The sequence below is a fragment of the Trematomus bernacchii genome, unplaced genomic scaffold (assembly GCF_902827165.1).
Source record: "Trematomus bernacchii unplaced genomic scaffold, fTreBer1.1, whole genome shotgun sequence".
Classification (NCBI taxonomy): domain Eukaryota; kingdom Metazoa; phylum Chordata; class Actinopteri; order Perciformes; family Nototheniidae; genus Trematomus; species Trematomus bernacchii.
Window position 1 is genome coordinate 546959 of NW_022987594.1, and position 23389 is coordinate 570347.

The 23389-nt window shown below is 42.7% G+C and overlaps 2 protein-coding genes across 2 annotated transcripts; one reads left to right on the forward strand and one right to left on the reverse strand.

Moving 5' to 3' along the window:
- The first annotated feature begins 387 nt into the window (after positions 1 to 387).
- Positions 388 to 4956, forward strand: si:cabz01068815.1. Its single transcript, XM_034130555.1, has 6 exons — positions 388 to 634; positions 1074 to 1115; positions 1199 to 1588; positions 2250 to 2366; positions 4090 to 4180; positions 4294 to 4956. Exons 2-6 carry the CDS (start codon positions 1076 to 1078, stop codon positions 4766 to 4768), a joined length of 1113 nt encoding a protein of 370 aa, XP_033986446.1. The 5' UTR covers positions 388 to 634; positions 1074 to 1075; the 3' UTR covers positions 4769 to 4956.
- Positions 4957 to 10438: 5482 nt separating this feature from the next.
- Positions 10439 to 18260, reverse strand: rasl12 (RAS-like, family 12). Its single transcript, XM_034130551.1, is given in 6 exon segments — positions 10439 to 10556; positions 10558 to 10751; positions 11578 to 11757; positions 12017 to 12090; positions 13618 to 13683; positions 18158 to 18260. Coding segments are annotated over 6 exon segments (735 nt in total).
- Between the last annotated feature and the right edge of the window lie 5129 nt (positions 18261 to 23389).

Below are 23389 nucleotides of genomic sequence, written 5' to 3' on the forward strand. Positions count from 1 at the left end.
ACACTGTTCATGCTGTGTCTTAGACTCTTCATTACACACTGTGCTGTTTATATTCCCCTTACTATGTCTTCTATATTCATTAAATAGTATTTACTGTGATTCTGAACTCTGTGCTTCTGTTTGGATGCTGAACTGCATTTGGTTCTCTTATCTGAACAGACACAAACATCAGTGACACGGAGGTCATTTACCTCTCCGCACCTCTGCTATAAAAGTTAAACCCTTCAACAAGTCGGCACCCACAAACAGAAGAGAGGTAACTGTCTAAACAGTAACCAGGCCTCAAGGTCAAAGACCTGAAATGAAAAGTCTGAACTTTGTTTTAAAGGCTGCACAGTTCCTCAGCTCTCTTTATTGTAACGTGCAGATGGAACAGATACATAAAAAGGCTGATCCTCTCCCAGAGGACAGACATGGCTGAGTTTTCTAACTGAGATCATTTTACAGCCTTGCTTCATTTCACCACTCTCCTCAATAAATAAGAACAGTCTATATGCTTTTAAAGGCAGTTTGTCACGTGCAGGGTTGCAGGCCCCTCCCCGTGAACTTTGGAAAGTCTGTCGTCCTTCATCGTTCTGTTTTCTAAACACTCTGGTATTCCCTCCACATCTCAGCCAGACAGAACATCCTAGAAGTGAGTACACACACTAATAACCCACTCTATTACTGTATGTACGGTTCAACATAAGACAGTTGAATAGTATTAACTTTGGCATTCTGACTCATGTTTTTGTACTTTTTTTGTATAATCAGGAGATTTTCGGGGAGGGTAAGGGTCTTTTAGTCACAGCGTGTAAAACTTGTGCTACCTGTGTGGGGTCATGTGATTTACTGACAATTGCTTCACTCTCTCCCCATGGTGTGCGCTCTGCTAGTTAATAATGCTAGTTAGTGGTGTATTTTATTAAATATAGAGTCATGTACTGTACGTTTAACAAAACAAACAGTTATAGAGAACACATCATGCTCAGGTTCATACCTGTTTTTCACTTCATTGAATACCTCTCTGATCTGATAGTAAAGTGAAAGTCAATCTTGTGTGATAACTCATAACAAAGCTTACTCCTCTGTAGATATGTTTGAGGCCTGGATCGTATTGTTTCTTCCCCTGTTAGGTAAGTTCATACCACATTCAGACACATTTCAATGAAATGGTTATATTTACAACAAAGAATCTAACCATGTGATTGTCACACAGCTGCAGGGGCGAGGGGCTTCATGGTCCACAACATGCAGCGCAGCCTGTGTCTGGAGGAGACCCCCGCCACAGGGGAGGTCCTGCTAAAGAGCTGCAGCCTGGACTCAGAGTCTCAGCAGTGGGCCTGGGTGGACCAGGGCCTGCTGATGTGTGTCCCATCATCCAGGTGTCTGTCGGCCCTGCAGAGGGAGCCCGTCCACACGGGGCCCTGCTGGGGGCCGGGGGTGGATGTGAGGGGGTTAATGTGGGACTGTGACAGGGGCAGGTTGATCAGCAGGAACTCCTCCATGCTGCTGTCAGTGGATGGCGGGCGTCTGACTCTCGCACATGACAGCAAACACTCAAAGTGGAAATCTCTGGATGAGGGGGACATCTGCCACGAAAGACTCAGTGAGTCAGCGAGGATTAAAGCAGGCCTGTGCTGATATCCACATCCAGGAGTCATTTGTACATCAATATCCATCATGCTCTCTCTTTTAGCTCTGCTTTTGGTCTCTACCTACTGCTTTAGCTGCTAAATGTTCCACAAGGTCCAGCAGCTAGTCTCTCTCTGAGTCTGTCTGGTGCTGCAGAGCAGAGCCTTTTCACAGCGTGCTCACTGAAACACCTTCCTGCTGCTGGAAACTGAGCTCAGCAGTAGGGGAAGTGAACATGTCAAGTTGTGAGCTGTTATGTGCTGCATGTGCTTCATATTGTGATAATGTTGTGTTTACAGCTTGTGCTGCTGCCCCCATGTGGCTACAATTAGGTGTTGCAGCTTTAAAAGTGGCCAATAGCACCTGAACTAATGTACCTGCCATGTATTAGTTAAAACAAATATCTGGTAAATTAGTTATAGGAAAAGAAAATGGTAATTTAAGATTAGAATTGCTGAAAAATAAATGTGGTATAAGATTGAATTTGGACAACTGGTAAAACATAATACTGTGTGAGCTTTTACAACACATATGTAGTGCATTGACTTGTTTTGGAGACATTATTTAACATTATTATCATTTAAGTTTGATTATGGGTTTGTATTATATGTGTCATACGATATGTGTCTCTGCAGGATCCAAGAGGGCTTCTAAACATCCAGAAGAGTTTGAGTTAGCGTCAGCGGAGCAGAGCAGCGACATGACGGAGGAACAGAGAGCATACCTGCGCTGGTTCTATCGCACAGAGGACCGTAAGTACTGCTGCTCCTCAAATGCTTCATCTTATAGAAATGTTGTCAGAAATCCCTCTCATCACAGAAAGGATAAGGCCAATTTGCCATGGGGATCTGAAGTTCCAGACAACTCAGCCTCTAGGTTCATAGTGACACACAAACCGCTCCACCAGAGGTGAATTAGAGTAAAGAGAAGGGCTTAGACAAGAGACTGGGTTGGCTCATGGTTATCTCTAATGGCTAGCATTCCTTCTTTACTAGCAGAGGTAGAGGTGTTGCATTTTTAATACATAAATCACTCCCATGGAGATGTAATCAGACAAAATTGATCAAATGTCCTGATCAGAGGCCTCCTACAGGGGAAAATAAGTCATGTATGAATATATGTGCTTCAGTCGCCGTACAAACAGATACACATGATGTTAAAAAAATCGTACTGGTTACATGCTTCCTTAATAGTGGCTGGAGGCCTGAACTGAAGTCTCCACAGTCTTGATAAATCTGAACACAAAAAACCCAAACTAGACCAGCCTGGAGAAGTTCTCCTTCTGTTCAAATGTACGGCACTTTTTAACACCTTAGGCATCGCTGGAAAAAGTGAACTCTTTGACTGAGTCCTGATTACTGGTCAGGTAGATCTCTTATGTTCAGCAGAGCAACAGTGTAGTAAAACTGAACAATTGTTGGAAAACCCAACATTTAGGAAACATCTTAAAGGAACAGTTTCAGTTGAGTCTTATTTCAAATAATAGCCTTATTTGCTATTGGGCACAGCCAAAGCATGGAGGGACCATTATCTCACACCCAGCACATCAGAGACAATCTTAAACGCTTGCATCTCAAAAAAGTGTTCAGACAAAAGGAACATGGTGCTTGTCCTTCAAGGTTCAAGGTTCAAGATTCAAGGCTTTTATTGTCATTTGTACATAGCTACAGTGTAGTTATGACAATGAAATTCTTAGGTCACAGGCTCCTCCAACAGTGCAACACAATAAAACAGATCACTAGAAGCATGATGCTTTAAAAAAGTGCTCCTGTAGGCATTCTGTCATCAGACTTCATCTCTTTAAACAGAGAATGTATTAGCCGTGTAGATACTTTAAAAAACTAGTGTGAGAAAAAGACCACCCACAGGATATATGTATAAAAGTGCACCTCTGTAACAAACTGCACCACAGCTTCTGGTTGTGATCACTGTGTGCAAAGCACTACATTTAAATCATTTCATGAGCTTTAATGTCTTAAAAGGATTCACAAATGCACAAAACTCTATGCCTGCACTTCTAGATGTGCTTACAATGACTTCCTGGCCGGACTTACTAGCATTTGTGGTGTACACTTAAGGTTTTTCGTCGTCTCTGTTACCTTTCTAATTAATTCACCTTGCTACTTACCAAGTAAAAAATTGCAATGGGCTTTAAATTCATTGCATCTAATGACGTCACACGTTTGATGCGCTCTGAGCTAAAAACACTTCATTTACAAATAAACAAGGACAAAAAAACAAAGCATCTTCACAAAATTCATTTTGCCTCCCTATAGTCAAACCCTAAGACAACATATAAAGCAAAAATAAAGACAACATATAGAGAGCATAATGTATTACATTTAATGCGGTCTCGCATCACATGATCAGCAGAGAACGGGCCGCGGTCGCTGAAAAACGTCAACAGATCACGAGTAGGGAGGGAGAACGTGTTGAGCTGTGTGTTATATCAGTGTCGTCTGCTTCCTGTTGCAGCAACCATATGGACGTTTGTGCTGCTGGGACTGGCCTTCGTCTGCCTTCTTGTTGGGTTTCTGCTGCTGGGAATGGGGGCCATGGCCAACAAGTAGGACCTGCAGTTACACTATGACACTGCCAATGCAATGCATGTAGGGAAATGAATAGTTTTGATGGTTTTAAAGGCTGTTCATCGTCAGTCTCCTGTTCTTTTCCCCTCAGGAGCCGTAGGAAGATTGCGAAGTACAAGGCAGCAGCTGCTGGGACTCAGAGGAGCGAGGAGCTGGAGACCATCGTCCCCCTCAGAGAGGACCAGCCCCCCCCACCCAACGGGGAGGTGAGCGAGCTCAAAGCAGGGCACATCATGGTCACATGGAAAGACGGGAACATCTCCTCCTTGTACTCTGATCCTGTAGCAGAGCAGGAGAAACAGGAAGTGGATCAGGAGGAGAAACAGGAAGTGGATCAGGAGGAGAAACAGGAAGTGGATCAGGAGGAGAAACAGGAAGTGGATCAGGAGGAGAAACAGGAAGTGGATCAGGAGGAGAAACAGGAAGTGGATCAGGAGGAGAAACAGGAAGAGGATCAGGAGGAGAAACAAGAAGTGGATCAGGAGGAGAAACAAGAAGTGGATCAGGAGGAGAAACAAGAAGTGTCAGCTGCTGAGGCAGTGATGACGATCCAAAAGCAGGTGTGAGACAGTGTGAGACAGATTACCATGCTGCTCAGGAGAGTTAATAAAGACAGCTTTCATCATGCTAACTTTAACAGACCTCTAATACTCTGAAGTTAAAGCAATACTAAGATAATATAATATTTTATGTATCATTTTCTATACATCATATATTATATGTTTCCATCTAATAAAACTCATAAAGCAGCAAACGTCTCAACACGCATTTTCTTTGTTGCTAACTATTGTGTTGATATTCTGATATCACTCTGATGTCTGTGTGGTGAATGTGAAGAATGATAGAGCCCACAGGCATTATCGTAGCTATGCTAAGTGGTTAGTGTGCATCCAAACATAAAGTGGGTTAGAAACTGAAGAGGATTAGCGTAGTTTAACATCAAGACCTGTCAGGCTCTTCAAAATTAGACTTATGAATGCTTTTGTTGAATCGGTAGACAAATATACATTTTAAACCCACATGCAGACAGTGATGTCACACTGTCTGAAGATAGCCCCCCCCCCCCTCACACGCGGCCGCTCCCCCGCTCAATATCGCTCCGAGCTCTGTCTGCTGTATTCTCCAGCATACCCACGCTACTGGAGAATGTTTCCCTTCCTCCAGTGGGCCGAGCGGTGGGCCGGGGCCTCCATCATCACTAGAGCCAAAATGGAGGCAGGGGTGAGGAGAAAACCCTGCTCACTGTCGGCCCACTCACAACTTCCGTCCACATACAACCACAAAGTGTTTCACTTCTGTTTGAATACAGATTCAACTATTCAGATACTAGTCTTCATTGGGCTTTCAGTCTCTATGCTAAGCTAAGCTAACTTCCTGAATTTAACGAACAGCTGCAACACTGCTCATATCTCCTTTTTCACAGCTGGTTTAATTGGGGTCTCTCTATGCGGCCCTCCCCAGGTAAAAACGACTGACGTGGATGAAAATGAGTACAATCCCTGTTTAGGTTATAACAGTGTAGAGGACTATACAACATTGAATTGTGTCACATTCATAGATCAATAAATGAGTGGGTTAAAGTGCTGTGTTTCTGATGACTCATTGAATGTGTAGCTTCTTATCTCTGATGTAATAGATAGACGATAAGCTGATCCCTTTTCCTGAATGCTGTGTGTTGATTGGCTCCATGGCGACAGATGACTTGATTCAATGCTGCTGTGAAGACAGCAGATCTTTGGAGCATGTTGCTTCCTATGGCGGCTTTAACAAGCCTAAACGTTCCTCCCACTCTCCACAGATATAATGTAACTGAATGATACTGTTTCTACAGATTTTAATATATTTTTATGTTAAAAATCTGTTGGTATGTGTTGGTATGTGTGGTATGTGTTGGTATAGAGCTTAAACAGTGTCAGTGATTGTACAATTCTCAATAAAAACAAATGTTGCACTGAAAACAACATTTGAACAGTAAAGGGATCATCAGCACAGAACATTTATGTTTTCACTTAAAGGTAGGGTAGGTAAGAATGGAGAAACCAGCTCGAGTGCGCTAGAATTTGAAAGTACACAACCGAAGAAAATCTGCCTCTTCCTTCAGACTTCCTTACAGAGCCCCTCCTCCAACACACACAAACGCACACATGACCAATGAGGACACGAGATAAGTTTGTGCACAGATGGAAGGCTGACAGGCAGGTAGGCCATCCAGTTATCTGCCGCGGGCCGAGGCAGATAATTGGACTAGCTTTCTACAGCGCCACGGCTTCCACAGATGAAATATTTGTATATATTTATTGTCAAAGCATTTAATTTATTCATTGCTATCAGGATGTTAAGAGCATTCCATGGAATATAACAAAAAGTGTTTCTGAAGTGAATTACCTACCCTACCTTTAATCCACTGAAAAATAAAACTCAGAATGCAAAAAAACCTCTCTTTTGTCTGATGTATTTATTTATTATTGTCGACAACTCAGGAGACATCGAGTATCGTTAACTGTGCTTTATTCCCGCTCTGTACTACATCATAACTGGTGTCACTCATATAATATTCCGGGTATTCACAACTCCGGACCAAAGAGTATGTAACATTACATCCCTCCCTTATTTCAGATGAACATTGACTTTTGATATTAACGAAATGTAAATAAGAATTTCAGTAAGAAAGGTCTCTTATTCTTAGTAATCAAATAAAGAAATGAATGTCTCAGTGTTTTAACTTAAATTACTGAGTCTTCTTTGTCACTAGCAAAAATGTCCTTTTTGTAATTGTTCAACTATCTGCAGTCTCTTGACTTCTTTAAGTCATATTTCAGCAATGAGACGTTGTGGTGGTCTCCTGTTTGTTCTGATTGAATATCTGGTTGGAACAGGACCTTCGGGGTTGATATTCTCGTTTTGGAGCTGATGAGTTTCCTCATCTGGTGGGTCAGGAAGTTGTAGATCCAGATCATCCTCTTCGTCAGTCATTCCTGAGTCAGATCCAATAGGAGCTGAAGGTGGGAGCAGTTTGAAGTGTGAGGAGTTTCGTGTTATCTCATGTCCTGGGCGAGCTGCTGTCACCATTGATCCTCTGATCTTCACGATGGTGTAAGGTTTGCTTCCATAAGGAGTCATGAGCTTGCCTTTGATATTCTGACGGCATAGCACAATGTCACCTGGTTTGAGGATAGAAGGTCGAGCTCTGTTTTTGCGGTCGGCATGCTCTTTCATGCGCTGCTTGGCACGCTGATCAATATCTTGGAGTTTGGTGTCAGGTGTGTGATGTTGAGTCACATGAAGAGTGGTGTTGAGTTTTCTCCCAAACATTAACTCGGCTGGAGTCAGCTGTGTAGTACCGTGTGGGGATCCACGGTAATTTCTAAGAAAACTGTAGAGGTTCTGTTTCCATGGTTTTTCTTCAGTGTGTGTGGCTGTTATTGTTTTCTTCAATGTTTTCATGAAGCGTTCAGCTTCTGCATTAGCTCTCGGCCAATACGGTGTTATCTTTCTGTGTTTGAATCCGAGATAGTGGCTGAAATCTTTGAATGGCTGTCCATTGAATGGAGGTCTATTATCTGTTTTCACCACATGTGGGATACCATAGGATGAGAAGATTCTGTCCAGTATGGGAATCACTGTAGTGGCTGCTGTGGACTTTAGTATCTCAACTTTGGGGAACCTGGAATACTACAAGCAGGTAATCACCTGATGGGAAAGGTCCTGTAAAGTCAATAGAAACATTTTGCCATGGACCTTTGGGAAGTTCAGACATATTAAGTGGTTCCATGTGATTCTGGGAGGTTGCTGCTTGACATGGTATGCAGTGTTTTATCATCTTTTCCACCATTTCATCTATGCCTGGAAACCATACCTTTTCTCTTACCAGTTGTTTGGTCTTAACAATGCCAAGATGACCGTCATGGGCTAGGCTTATTGCCTTATGTTGGAGAGAGGTAGGTAGCACAAGTCGTGTTCCTCTGAGAATGACATTCTCTCCAGCGTTGACTGTCAGTTTGTTTCTTAGGCGGTAGAGTGCTTTCAGCATTGGATAATCAGTGTAGTCTGAGTCCTGTGGTGCATGTCTCCAGTGTCCTGCACTCAAATAATGCATCACTTTACATAATGTAGGATCATTCTTTGTTTCTGTTTGAACTTCTTCAAGTGTCATTGCCTTTGGAACAACATTGTCAATGACAAAGTTGACATATTCCTCAGCCATGCGAGACGATCTGCTTGGTATGTTTCCCTCAATAGGATGTCTGGACATGTAATCGGCAGGGTTATCTTTTCCAGCTTTGTACTTGATAATGTAGCTGTATGGTTGTAGTCTTAGCCGCCAGCGTTCTAACCGAGCTGGGGGTGTGGCTTTTGGGTTGTTGAAGATCAATTCAAGCGGTTTGTGATCTGTGATGACAGTGAAGTGTGACCCATAGAGGTATAGGTGGAAGTGTTCACATGCCCAGAGGATTGCCAGAGCTTCTCTCTCTGTTTGAGAATAGCGCTGTTCCAATGGTGTGAGTGCTCGGCTGGCATATGCAACAATGTGGTCATTACCCTCTTTGTCAGGGCTGTGCTGGCTGAGTATGGCACCTAGACCAACAGGGCTGGCATCAACCAGTAGTTTGGATTTCTTCCTTGGGTCAAAGTAAGCCATTGTAGTGTTTTCCATCAGCTCTGATTTTAGCCTCTCCATTGCTGACTGTTGTTGTGGTCCCCATGACCAAGTAGGGTCTTTTTTTGTTAGTTGACGTAAAGGTTCAGAGATCGTGGCATAGTCATGAATGAAACGTGAGCAGTATGTTATCATCCCGAGCAGACTGCGAACCTCTGATGCGTTTTGGGGTGGAGGAAGGTTCTTGATGGCAGTGATCTTTTTAGGATCTGCAGATATGCCTTTTGCAGAGAAAATATAGCCAAAAAACTCAAGCTCTGGTTTACTGTATTCACATTTATTGTCAGGATTGGAGTTTTGTGTGTTAAGTTTTGGATTGTTGTTTTCATTTTCTACCTTTTATTTTGAAATGTTTTCCTCCTTGTGTCTTGTCTGGTCCTTCTTCCTGTGTTTGCCTTCCTGTCGTTAGTTTCCCTGGTGTGTCTGATTGTCTCATTGTGTTCACCTGTTGCCCTTGTGTTTCTGCCTCCCTCACCCAGCTGTTTCTTGTCCCGTGATTACCCCTCTCTGTATTTAGTCTTGTCTTTCCCTGTGTTCCCCTGTCGGTTCATTGTTTGTCTTTCCCTTCACGTCACGCTCCATGTTTGTCCCTGAAGTTTTTGATCCTGGATTCTTTACTCGTGCTCCCCTGAGTTGGTAATGTTAAGTTTGTTTCTTGTTTTCTTTTGTCATCGGCTTTTTGTGAAATAAAGCTCGCTTTTTGTTATCCCTTAAAACCCGCTTATCCTTTGCATTTGGGTCCTACCTTTTCCACGCATCGTATCAGAATGAACCGACCAACTATGGACCCAGTAGAGTTTTATTTTGACTTGGATTTGATCTCCCTAGAGTACACTCTTCAGTGTTATTATGCTGAGTGGAGTAGAACCTCGGCTAAAAGGGACAAAGAGGCTGTCCTCAAAAAGGCACAAATGGAGGTGGACAACGTGCCATGGTTGAGGAGCTCGTTGCCTGAATTGCTCAGGCTGAATTTTCTCGTAGCCCTGAGTGCAAGTCTCCATTCTCTGACCCTTTCTTGGGATCCCGCCTGGCGTTTGGAGGTCCACGGAGCCTCCAAAAGACCTCTAAAAAACGCAAGGTCAGGAGGCCAGCTCGTGCTCCAGTACCGGTCCACACAGTCATGGCTCCGTGCTCCAGTACCTGTCCACACAGCCAGGGTACCGTGCTCCAGTACCATCCCACACAGCCATGGTTCCGTGTTCCGGTTCCGTGCCCAGCAGCCATGGTCCCTGCTCCAGAACCGCCCCTTACAGCCATGTTTCCCCGTAGTTTCAGAGCGCATCGAGTTTAAAATACCATCTACAAGCTGATGCTCACAGCCCCGCTCCTGCCGCCCGCTTGAAAAATCTGTTTACAGTTCTGTTTCATATGGGTGTTGATCTCTTCATTTTGCTCTCAAAGTGCACCAGATTGATGCTTTTAACTTCAATATTTAAAAAAATATCTTGATATTTTTTTGGTTGTAACCATCCAAGAGAGTGTTGAGCATCAGAGACCCTCACTAAAACTTTACGGCTATTCATATATCAGCTGTTCATCTTATTGTGATGTCAACCCCCTGGAGAACATTGTGGGGGGGTCAGAAGATCTTAAAGCCTTTGAGCAGGGTGAGCGTGGCGGCTCTGCGTCTGCTCTGAGCTCTGGAGCTCTTCACAGTGAGCAGCCGGGCGGTGGCTGGCAGCTCCCGGCAGCAGGGGGGGGGGGAAGGAGGGGACCCCCAGCAGCGCTTTGTCCTCGCTCAGGTAGACGGCTGGCCCCAGGGGGCTGCGCCTCACCCTCCTCACTGCCTCGTAGAAGACGTGCTGCACAGAGAGGAAGTCCTGACAGGCCGAGAGCTCGAAGAACGTGGCGTGGAAAAGAGAGGCGAGCCCCTCACCCTCACTGCGACTCACCTGCCTGAGAGAGGGGGGGAAACCTTTACCATGTTATACTAAGAGATGTGCTCAAACAATTAGCTTTACACTAGTATCCCATTATTATATACATATATAATATGTATAGATAATACAATGATTTTGTGAATTTGATATAGGTCATGTAGTTTTTCATGTATTATTTTCAGTTGAAGACATGTGGGTAACGGCTATGTATCTAAATTATTTCCTGCACTGCGGTCTATGGTGTCAGAAAAAGGCAAAAAAATCGTTTTAAAACGTACTGGATGTCCTGGTAAAGATATTTGATACAAAGATTTTCTTACAGGGATTTATCCACTTAGAACTCAAGTGGTTAAATACCACTTAGCCGTCATTAGCCTAGCAGTGGTGACTTGAACTCAGTTTGTTTGAAGCCTACTGTTAGCTTTTTACTTCAGGAGATTGCATTTATGCTTTAACGTTCATAAAAGTGGTTTTAATATGTGGAGATTATTCTAGTATCATAAATTTCTTTTTACAAAATTCTGAAATCCAATGAAAATAATCCCTTTTTGTAGATCCTAACTTCAGGGTCGGACTACAAAAACATGTAATCACTAGTCTGCACTACTCTGTGCTGAGGGTAGCACAAGGTTAAGTTTAAATGAGTTCATTGCCTTGAGAACATTCAGTATACTTCATGCTGAATTTATCATTTCAACTCAAGTAAAGATGCTCAACTTCCTGCTTCCTCTCTCTCACACTGCAGACACATGGGGAGGTCTAAACGCTCTGAGGGCTCTCTAGTTAAAATGATACACCAATTTACTGGACACACACACACACACACACACACAGATACCTGCCTGTATCTGTCCATGTCCAGCTTGTTCCCCAGCAGGATGATGGGGGTTTTGTTGTGCAGGGCGAGGGTCTGCAGGTAGGGCTGGCAGCCTGCAAAGCTCTGCATGCTGTCCACACTGTAGACCACCAGGAAGGCACTGGCCCATGACAGATAACGCTCACTGTTCACTGGACCCTCCTACACACACACACACACACACACACACACACACACACACACACACGTACATGTATATATAGATGTAATAACATTTTGCCGCAAGGCTTTGAGTAAGGGAGGGACATGCATTTTATTATTAAGGTGTTTCTTTTGGATGACAATTTATATTTGATTTATGTTTTTTCAACATAGTTCGAAAGGTTTTTGTTTCCGTTTTTTTGTGAAAACAAAAAAATGATATGTTGGTACATAACCTTGAGTGAATATGAGTTCCTACCTGGTCGCGGGTGTCCATCACTCTCACTGTGACTGACTGCTGGTCCACTGTCTCTACTGATGAATAGATGTCCTCTAAACGGCAGCCAGTGAAAATCCTTTACTTACAAAAAACGTATATGCTTCCAGTTCTGAAAGCCTGCAGGTAACAATCACTGAGAATAGACTTCTCAGTGAGTTGGAGATATTTCGTCTCAGTTTACAACCCCATTGGATTTACTATGACCCTTTACCTTTACCTGGCAGGTTGATTCTGCAAAACTCCCCTAGGTGGCGCTGCAGGGATCTCATTCCCCAAAACTACTGTCCCAGCTGAAGGAATTGGATTGGCTAGAAGACTTGAGAAGGATCAAAGCATTGAGCGTGCCACGATGCATCAAAACCAAAAAGTGCTTCCATACAACCCTGCACTGCGCAGTGAGAATGGATTAGATATTCAACATTCAAACGCTTAAATACTACGCCTAATGCCTTCATATGATCTCAAGTGGCCTTTTTGGTTTGCCACTTCAAACAATGTAATTAATTAATTAATAATGAAACACACAAATTATTCCAAGCATTTTATATGTATCATTTGTCTGGAGGACATGTTAAAGGTAGGGTAGGTAAGAATGGAGAAACAAGCTCGAGTGCGCTAGAATTTGAAAGTACGCTGCCGAAACAAATCTGCCCCTTCCTTCAGACTTCCTTACGCAGCGTCCACACGGCGGAGTGCGTTGAAGCTTGCCGGTGGGCTTGTCTGAAACTCGACCAACAACCAATCACATGAATCTCCCGCCCCGGACACACAAGCACGCGGTTTGATTGGCTAGAGCTTGTACTGGCATATGATTTGATTGGCTGACGCTTCCGTCGAAGCTTCAAAAGTTGAACATTGCTCAACTTTTGAAGCGAGCAACGTGAGCAAAGCGAAGCGACGGAACCACAATGCAGTTCGGCAAAGCGTGACGTTACCCCATTCAAAGTGAATGGTCAGAAGCGTTGAAGCTTCAACGCACACCGCCGTGTGGACGGGCCGTTACAGAGCCCCTCCTCCAACACACACGAACGCGCACATGACCAATGAGGGCACGAGATAAGTTTGTGCACAAGATGGAAGGCTGACAGGCAGGTAGGTCGTGCTTTTTACAGCGCCATGGCTTCCACAGATGAAATGTTTTCATGTATTTATTGTCAAAGCATTTCATGTATTCATTGCTATCGGGATGTGAAGAGCATTCCATGGAATATAACAAAAAGTGTTTCTGAAGTGAATTACCTACCCCACCTTTAAGGTAAAGCTAATCCCACTAAATCAAGCAATATAATAGGCCCTGCACTGCTACTGGAGTCAGTGTACACTGAAATTAGATCTGGTGGTCATACACAGACTTGGTTCTCTAAATGGAGCCACAGCGCTCCCCAGAGGCAGAGGCAGGGATGTGCAGAGACGCTATATCTGGAGGATTTGTTTGTGTGTTGCTTCAAATATCTACAATCTCTCTCCAGAATCTCTGACTCCTCCTTTAAGTTAAACTCGTCCAGCTAATGTAGCGACTTTCTTCCACTTATTATTTTATATGTATTATTTGTATTCAAATGCAAGCAGAGACCTCTCACCTAGATAGGGGTCATATTCACTGATGAAGCGCTTTGTGAGTAATTTCACCGTCAGTGCTGTTGTTTCTTGGAGTCAGAAAAAGAAAAAGGGCTCTACAGATCCAAGTGGACTGGATCCAGATTCTGCTGTGGCCACTGTGGGACTCCTCTGCTCCCAGAAGAGAAAATAACTTGTGTACTTCCTCTCAGTTTTAGGAAAAAGGCTCCAACCACGCTCGTAAAACCTGGCCTGGGAATTACTCAAGCACTGGACAACTCACCGTGCTGAACGAGGATGGAATCAGTCTTATTCCAAGAGATTCCAATTCTAAGACTTTGACCATATTCTCATGGGAACATGGTTATGTTTAGACACTGAGCCGAGCTAGCATAATATTGTTGACATAACTACAGACTACATCAAATACATAAATCAGGAATTTATTAGAAGTTGGCAAATCTGTAACATTCCCAAGACAACTGATTATCTGAACTACTCTTTAAACAAATCACAAACTATTCTGTGTGATCGTCTTTGTTTCAAGTTTTCAAGGGCCCAGGAAATATTCCCATGGATATTTTCCAAGGTGGTCATTATTTTTCATAAACTTCATTGTATTCTCCCAGTTCCAATATGTGCATGTTTTAAATATTGATTTGGATGTGTGATTTGAACTTGTTGTTCCATGTTTTTGTAACTTATGTTGTGAGGTTGTAATGGAGATATTTTTCCAAGGTTTTCCGTGAGTTTACTTTTGAACTGTATCAGATTGATTGATACTTGTCTTGACGTTGTCCATAGGAACTGTCAACAGCCCGTATCAATGGGGCAAAAGAGGATAATGTGGGTGGGGCTAACAGCGGCTGCAGCGTTGAGTCCTTTTGCTCTACTTAATTTTTGCGTGTGTATTTGATGCTATTCGTGCCTATTGGCACTTGATCCAGCCCATGGGGTTCCTGGGGCGGGTGCTTTTATTTTATTTCTTGTAGTATTTTTATTTTATTTCTTGTCTTATGATGTTTTTTTCTGTTTTGGGGTATGTTCTATCACGTGGTATGTATGTGTTTTGTACCATGTTGTTCTGTGTTTCTGCATTAAAGAAATACACATTTTATCACAAATAAAACGAAAACACTTTGAAATGTTGGCTTTATTTGATCATTTTACATATTCTGATTTTTGTTTTTAAATATTGTTAAAAGTTAAAAAAAAATATAATAGTAGAGGAACTAAGACTCCTTTAAGTTTGAGATACCCCTACCCAAGATAGAATAAAGCACAACCATGTTTTTTCATTACTTTGATATAACTTGTTTTTGGAGCCAATGGTTGTATACAAAATAACGTAATAACGTAATTTCTTGGGTTGGTGTTTGAATACTTCCCATAACCGAAAATATTCCAAATGTAGGCTCCTCTGAATGGGACAATGTCGGCCTAATCATATGTATCTCTGGAGACGCATATTTTGATGCCAGGTAAGTTAATAATAGGCAAAAAGAAGACCAATGGTTACTCAAAAGAATTGTGGCAACAAAGTGACATGTAATATTTTGAACAGATATTAACTTTCACAACTTTATTGAAAATAACTGAATCAAATGACTACATTTAAAAAAATAAAATAACGTTTTTGCCTATAGAGTGGTGCAGTGACGCGTCCTAAAACCCGGAAGTAAGCTGCACATGGGTTCCTTCCGGTTCCCTCGACAAAAAAGCAATGCAATTTCTCCATAGGATTTTGGAAAATAGCTCGAAATATGGTCTGTGGTTGACACACATTTAAGAGACGGATCACGTTTTGTTCAGTCAGATAATCTCCACATGTCTACCCTACTTTTATAATTTTCGAATCATAAATCTAATCGATAGATTTATGATCGATTGATTTATGATTCGAATATTTTCCAAAATCCTATGGAGAAATTGCATTGCTTTTTTGTCGAGGGAACCAGAAGGTACCCATGCGCAGCTTACTTCCGGGTTTTAGGACGCGTCAGTGCACCACTCTATTTGTGTGGTAATTAAATAATTTGAATAAACTACTTAAATTCTGTCCTGCGGTGCCCAATTCTTTAAATGATTGTGCTGGTACTGTTTAAAAAAGAACCTCACCTTAGTGTGTGACAGATTCTCAGGCAGGTTCTGCAGTCACAAGGAGCTCCTGTCATTTCTAACAGAGTCATGGATGTTTACTGATGATGGACTTCAGAGATAAGACAGACGACTTGAGGAATTCTCTTTCCTGTGAAACAACAGAGCCCACGTTACTACACACAGAATTTACAAAAGGTTGGCCTTATGATCGTGACAGAAAATGGAAGCACATCAGTGGTTTCTGCATCCAGCAGATATGAAGCATCATGATGATCCTTTGTCAGTCCAGTATCCTCCCTGTGAGCTCCACCATCTGCACGATATCATGAACCATGTCATAGACATAACAGTGTTTTAAAGGTCCCCTATTATACTGTTTTTCATCAATATATTATAGGTCTCAGATATATACAAAATATGTCTCTGAAGTGTTTTGCTCGAAATACCAAACAGATCATGCATTGTAGCATCCCATAAACCCCTCTGTTTCAGCCCTGTTTCAAAAGTGCTGATTCTCGTCTGTTACTTCAGATGAAAATAAGGAGCCACTCCCCACGCCCCTCTGAGAGATATTTGGTTAAAAAGAACACAATGGTGCTCTAGGAGGAGATTCAGCTTGGTTGGTGATTGGCTAATGCTTACACAAGCCAAAAAATCGTTATGACATCATAAAGTGGCCAAAATGGATCAGGACAAAAAGTGAGCAAATCTTTTTTCCTGAAACGTTCAGAATCTCTTTACACAGAGGGGACACATGTTTATGTATAAAAGACATGAACAAGTGGATTTTGCATAATAGGTCCCCTTTAAATGTAAATGTAAAGCACATGTGTGTATAGGCTACAACTATTTGGAAACAGTGTATCCCCATATGTATTTCCATATGTGTCCACTAGAGGGCAATGGTTCATTTTTACCTTAAAGGGGACCTATCATGCAAAATGCACTTTTGTACGTCTTTTGTACATGAATATGTGTCCCCGGTGTTCCAGGGAACTCACCAAGTGTCAGAAGACACAACCCTCTCTATTTTCCTCCATACCCAAATCTCTAAAAAGGGGGCTGCAACGGATCTGATAAAAACTGATCCAGATTTGAACATTTCACTGACGTCAGGACGGTGGCTATCTATCAGGGGAATGTGGGATTGGGCCACGGCCGGCCATTGCCGCTCGAAAGCGCTGGAGACGCTGTAGTACATATGCCAGGCCTGTAAGTGGCGCTGTAGTCTGCCACAAAAGCAGCGAAGAAGACTTCCCGCTCATGGTTGCCATGGTTGCCCTTCTGTTTATTCTCCGCTGTGGCTCTTTTTCTCCCTCCCCGAGGCAAGCGTTTGCTCCTGCTGCTGTAATTCAATGCAATCCCTCCCCATCGAGGCAAGCACTGTAATTATCTCCGGTTAGTCCACCAGCAGATGACAAACACCCACCTCTCCGCCTCTTCCAAGGAACGAGGGGACCGTGCGGCAGAGTTTCAGTTCAGTCAAGATGTCCGTTAAAGTTTAAATCTTCCGGACAAAATTAGAAAAGTGCCGGTCAAAGGTCTTCTTTGTTATTTATTGAGCTTTAAAACAAATGAATAATGACTCTATATAATAATATAATAAAACACGAAGGACGGAGATCTCTTTTTCTCCCCCTCTTCTGACAGCCCAGCAGCTGATCAGAGCACGCTCCCCTCTCCTGCAGGGGGGCGTGGTCAGCTGCAGCTCACAGAATCAGCCCCCTGCAAAAACAGGGCTGGAAAGAGCAAATGGAGCGAAATGAGGAATGGCTAAAATGCAGGATCTGTTTGGTATTTTGAAAAAAAAACTATATTTATATACTTTATATAGGTATGGCCCTACAATATATTGTTCAAATATATTTTTGATATATTGTTCATGATAGGTCCACTTTAAAGCAGCGGTTTTCAGGGTGCACCTCCCCGGGGGGAGACCGAGTTCCCCCACCTCGCCAAAAAGGCTGTTAAAGTGCCGCCTCAATCTCAATCTCAATCTTTATTTATTTATATAGCACATTTAAAACAACCTTCAGTTGACCAAAGTGCTGTACAGGCAATAAATATTAAATAACACAATGGGAGTACAATAATATAACAATAATTAAAAACATGATAAAAAGCACAATAACTAGAAAAATATTTTTAAAAAAACACATACAAATGTAAAAATGTAATGTTCAACTAGTATTAAAAGCCAGTGCAAAGAGGTGGGTTTTTAGCTGAGATTTAAAAAGTTCAATAGACTCAGCAGTCCGGATATGTACTGGGAGGCTGTTCCACAGTCTGGGAGCTGCAACACTGAAAGCCCTGTCACCTCGGGTCTTTTTCCTGCACCGAGGAACCACCAACATATTCTGCTGAGCTGATCGCAATGCTCTAGCTGGAGCATGGCGGTGCAACAACTCAGACAGGTAATGTGGTGCCAGTCCATGCAATGATTTAAAAACAACAAGTAAGTACTTGAACTGGATCCTGTAACTGACAGGAAGCCAATGAAGGTCTGCCAAAACTGGTGTGATGTGGTCATAACGTCTCTTCCCAGTAAGAAGGCGTGCAGCCGCATTTTGGACCAGCTGCAGGCGACGGATCAAACACTTATCAACACCAATATACAGGGAGTTACAATAGTCTAAACGAGACGTTATAAATAGGTGGATTAGCTGTTCAAATTCCTTACTAGGAAGATAGGCCTTTACCTTCCCCAGAAGCCGCAGCTGGAAGAAGCTTGTCTTGACAACTGAGCTTATTTGTTTGTCGAATTTAAAACAGTTGTCAAAGATTACTCCAAGATTTCTGACAGAGGGACGGCTGTAGGAGGCTAAGGGGCCGAGTACACTATTAAAGCCATCCAGGAGTTCAGACTCTCCAAATATTATAATCTCTGTCTTGTTTTCGTTGAGAGTCAAGAAGTTGATTTCCATCCATGATTTGATGTCTTTCAGACAGCTAAGCAAGGCAATCCTAGATTCCTTATTTGCTTTTATAGGCAGGTATACCTGCAGATCATCTGCAAAGCAATGGTAAGATATGTTATGCTTTTTAAAAATTGACCCCAGAGGTAGTAAATACAGACTGAACAAAATGGGACCTAGGATAGAACCTTGAGGGACCCCATATGCTAGTGGGGCTGCAGCTGAAGAATACTGGCCTCATTCCCTTCACCTCCACCCAGGGGCGGACTGGCCATCTGTAGCATCTGGAGAATCACAGAACGGCCGGTCGTCCGTGCGCCTGTCGGTGAGGGCAGCCGGTCGTCCCGGCGTTAAGCAGACACGCACGAGTCGTCCGAAATGAGCCGCTTCTCATTTCTATACATTTTGCGTCCCAGACTCCCAGGTGCTCCGGCAGCGACCCGGAAACGGATGTCGGCGCGCCGTCTCGATGGAAAACAAATTTCTCAAAAGGCTGGTCGAGGATCGATTATCGAGGAGGATGTCTGGAGGAGCCGTAACCGAGGATACACTGATTTAGAGGAGAGAGGAGAGAGGAGAGAGGAGAGAGGAGAGAGGAGAGAGGAGTCTCTCTGGAGGAGCTATAACCGAGGGTACAAAGATGTAGAGGAGAGAGGAGAGAGGAGAGAGGAGAGAGGAGAGAGGAGAGAGGAGAGAGGAGTCTCTCTGGAGGAGCTATAACCGAGGGTACACTGATGTATTCTCCGGAGTCAATTTCAGCCAACAGTGATGTTTAAAAGAGGCGTGTCGCATGGCTGGACTTATGTCAACAAAGCACAGCTCTGCAAACTGTTCCCGTTGTGATTATAAGTTATTTAAGATGATCAAATGTGCATCAGACTTTCTGCCCTTTACCGTTTGTTTACTCACTAATCACATCTCCCCTGGATGTTAGGCTATTTATTATACAACTGCTTTCATTGTGACGCGATGTTTACAGTGAGAACAGCTGCTGAGGTCAGTGCAGAAAGCAGAACAGTGTGTATAATATATATCGCTCAATAATATATGTAACAGGCCTACATTTATTTGTAGGCTTTCGGAGATATCTACAAATAAACAGTAGGGTTAGGGTTAGGGTTAGGGAGTGTATAGGTGTCTGTTGTAATGAATATGCCGCCAGCAAAGGGTGTTGTTGGACAAACAGTAGGTGAGTGTGTGTGTGTTTGTGTGTCTGTTTGTGTGTGTGTGTGAGAGTTGATGTGCCAGGCAGACAGGCGGGTCTCAGTAGCTAAAGGTAGTATCTGACATATAAATGGTCAAAAATGGTACATTCTCCGTTAGCTTACGAGCTCCATGTTCAAGCGATCGACTATTCCTTTGCAATGTAGCATCACATTGGATATGCGCTTAAGTTGCCCTAGATTGGAATTTTTCCGATCATTTCCCTAAGACGAATTAGCAAAAATGTGCTTAAAATGCATGAAAAACGCAAATCTTTCAAAATGGCCGACTTTCTGGGGGGCGGGGCTAATGAAAAGCAATTTGAAATATGTGTGCAATCATAATAGCAATGTGTATACAGCGTTTCGTGAGTTTGGAGCAATTTGCGACATGTAAATCGTCAAAAATGATGTATTCGCTGTTAGCTTACGACCTGCACGAGTGATTTTTCAAAAATGTGCTCCGCAATTAAGTATATTATTGGATAGGGGCTGAACTTGTCCTGGATTGGAATTTTTCCGATCATTCCCCTAGGAGGTGTTTGCAAGAATGTGCTTAAAATGCATGAAAAACGCACATTTTTCCAAATGGCCGACTTCCTGGGGGGGCGGGGGCTAATACAAATATGTCCGCAATTCCATGAGGAATGTCTCTGCCAAAATTCGTGAAGTTTTGAGAAACTATATGTGACTACCACACAATAGGGGGCGCTAGTGAGCAGTTTTTCTGAAAAATTTCGTTTTTTTTTTACATTCTTGAAAAGGTCGTGGGCTCTGACGTGTGTCCCAAGTTTTGCGTCCGAAGCTCATTTTATGCTATCGCAATTTAAAAAAAATGTATAGGCCACGCCCACATTCTGCATTTGTTGCGACACTTTAAATCTCAGTTTGTTGTCACCCCCAGAGTATGTGTAAAAAAAAAAATAATAATTCGTCCATCCGCTCTTGAGTTATAAATTGGTGGTGTTTTTGGCGCCCCCTATAGTCCACAATGAAAATGCTTTGGTGTGCCTATTCCCCAAGACAGACTGAACCTCTCCACCAAAATCTGTGAGTTTGGTGTTGAAAAACTGAAAATTGAAATTTAAGTGAATATTTCACTGTTTTGAACATTATGCTAATTTAAATTAAAAGAAATGTAGGCGGAGCTTAGGGTTCCAAGAGGATTATTTGTAGAGCAGGTCCACCCGGATATGTGTGCAACATTTCAGGTCATTTGGAGTTACGGTGCGACTTTGTACATTTATTCCGAAATGGGATTTTGATAGGTGGCACTAGCGAGCAGGTTGGAATATTTAACCCATTGACTCCAGAATATAAAATGTTTCACCGGTCCTGGCGTACGTGCACAATTATACAACTTTTGAAGCATCCTAAAGGCCTCAAAAACAGGAAACAGTAGCAGAAAAATAACGAAGAATAATTCCACGAAGAACAATAGGTTCCTCGCACTTCGTGCTAGGACGCCGTTGGGTCCTAGCGCTCCGTGCTCGGGCCCTAATAATGGGAGGGGGGGCGCGGCTGTTCTTATGTTCTACACTTTGAAAACCCCTGCCTTAAAGGTCTCCTATTATGCTAGGCATATATAGAGTGGTGCCGTGACGAGTCCTAAAACCAGGAATTGAGTCAGCATTTTACCACAACCGGTTCCCTCGTCTCAGAGTCAATGGGATTTCTCCATAGGATTTTGAAAAATAGCTCGAAATAAGGTCTGTGGTCGAGGCAAATTGAAGAGACGGATCACGTTTTTTTCTACGACATTAAATACATCAGCAGTGAGTGGCCTCACTGGTGATTTTTGAAGAGTTTACGTGTCTGAAAAATGATGGTTGTTAACAGTGGCGGCTGGTGGAAAATATTTTAGGTGGGGCTGTGGAAATGGTGATCAAACAATACTAGAGGGGTCCGGGGGGATGCTCCCCCGGTAATTTTTTTTGAGAAAAGACCCCTTAAATCATGACTTCTGGTGATGTTAGAGGGGGGGAGAAGGACAATTTGAGGCTTAAAAATATGAGAAGACTGATCAATACCTCCATAACTTCAGTGTGGTTAGCTATGAATCTTCCAAAACTTCCAAACACCTTGTCCTGGACATAGTTTCTACAGCATAAACTGTGCAACAGTACAGTAGGCCCACACAAACTGCAGAACACCGGGGCTTTGGGAACACTGATTTAATTCCCATTTAACCTGTTAAGGGGCTTTTTTCCCCCGTTTTTTTTCTCACGAAACTGTGTCTCAGGGCTTCTTAAAATGTAATAAACTATTCATGTGTCCTACTCAGAGGAAACGCATCTAACTGATGATATGAACCATGTTTACCGAAACAAAACACAAGTCTCACAAGAAGCGTCTAAATGAGCCCTGAGCGAAAAAATGCTAACGCACTCTAGGTATAAATCAATCGATATACTTATCGGATATGCACAAACAAGCTTACAAGCTGAGATTCCACATATTCTAGAAATATAAGTATCATCACTGAGCGATCAGAACTCGCGACAGGGGAAGCAAATACAGACATCACACGACGTAGCTTTAGGTAGCAAAACATGGAGATATGCTCACCTTTTGCAGAATAACAATTCTGATCAAAAACGAGAAAAACGCAGCTGAAGGTTAATCCATAAATTAATCCAATGTGCCTGTCACTTTGAAAAATGATTGATGATGATGATTTTTATGTCAAAAACGGAGTTTTCATTAGCTGCTAAATGGTAGCTTCCAGAGTGTATGACAGCTTCCTGTTTTGTCTCCTTGGATACGAGTCCAAACAACTCACAGACTGCACCGGGCGCTCACGTAGGAGCCCTGTGACCATCATATTTGACGACGCTGATTGGCTGAAATTATGTTTTCGCGGCATAGTTTACACGTTACAGATAGCAACAGTCAGCTGCTAGTGGCTGCTGCTGCACTGGTTGAGGGCTCCTCTCTTAGCGCCCAGACGAGAGAAGGTACACGGGCAAGGCCAGGCAGGAAACATGTGACTTATCAGTAACTTTAGACATCGTAACACAATTTTAAACGAGATTTTATTGTAGATTATACATTTTACTGATACCAATTATATAATATTTACCTTGTTCATTAAAAATAAAAATAAATCTTTTTTTATTTTTTTAAATATATTTTTTATTTTTATTTTTTAATATGGGAAGAGGTGGGGCGGCGCCCCTAGCGCCCCTATGGACCGGCCGCCACTGGTTGTTAACAAGTGGCTGAATAGGACTACAGAAGTTGTCAAGGACGTTGTACGTCATTATGCCGAACACGTAAACACTCCCGCTAAGTTTGTTTGCCCTGTTCTGCTTGAAAGCAAGTACCTGCGCTCTTGCAAACTGTTAAAACAAACGCTTCAACTTGTACAATTTTGAATCTGTATTTTTGAATATGGATCTTAAGTTGGCGTGACGTTGAAGTCGTGCGACTCTGCTGCACTCGGCTGTAGTTCGTTTATAGCATAACATTAGCATTTTGCTTCTAGCGATTAGATTTATGATTCGAAAATGATAAAAGTAGTGTAGTCATGTGGATATTAGGGTTGAACAAAACGTGCATTTATCAAACAGGTTCGT

Excerpts from the sequence above, each read along its gene's own strand:
- si:cabz01068815.1 (XM_034130555.1), top strand. The coding sequence starts at position 1,076 with ATGTTTGAGGCCTGGATCGTATTGTTTCTTCCCCTGTTAG. Across the intron at positions 1,589-2,249 it reads CATCTGCCACGAAAGACTCA|GATCCAAGAGGGCTTCTAAA; the intron begins GTGAGTCAGCGA and ends GTGTCTCTGCAG. Across the intron at positions 2,367-4,089 it reads GTTCTATCGCACAGAGGACC|CAACCATATGGACGTTTGTG; the intron begins GTAAGTACTGCT and ends TTCCTGTTGCAG.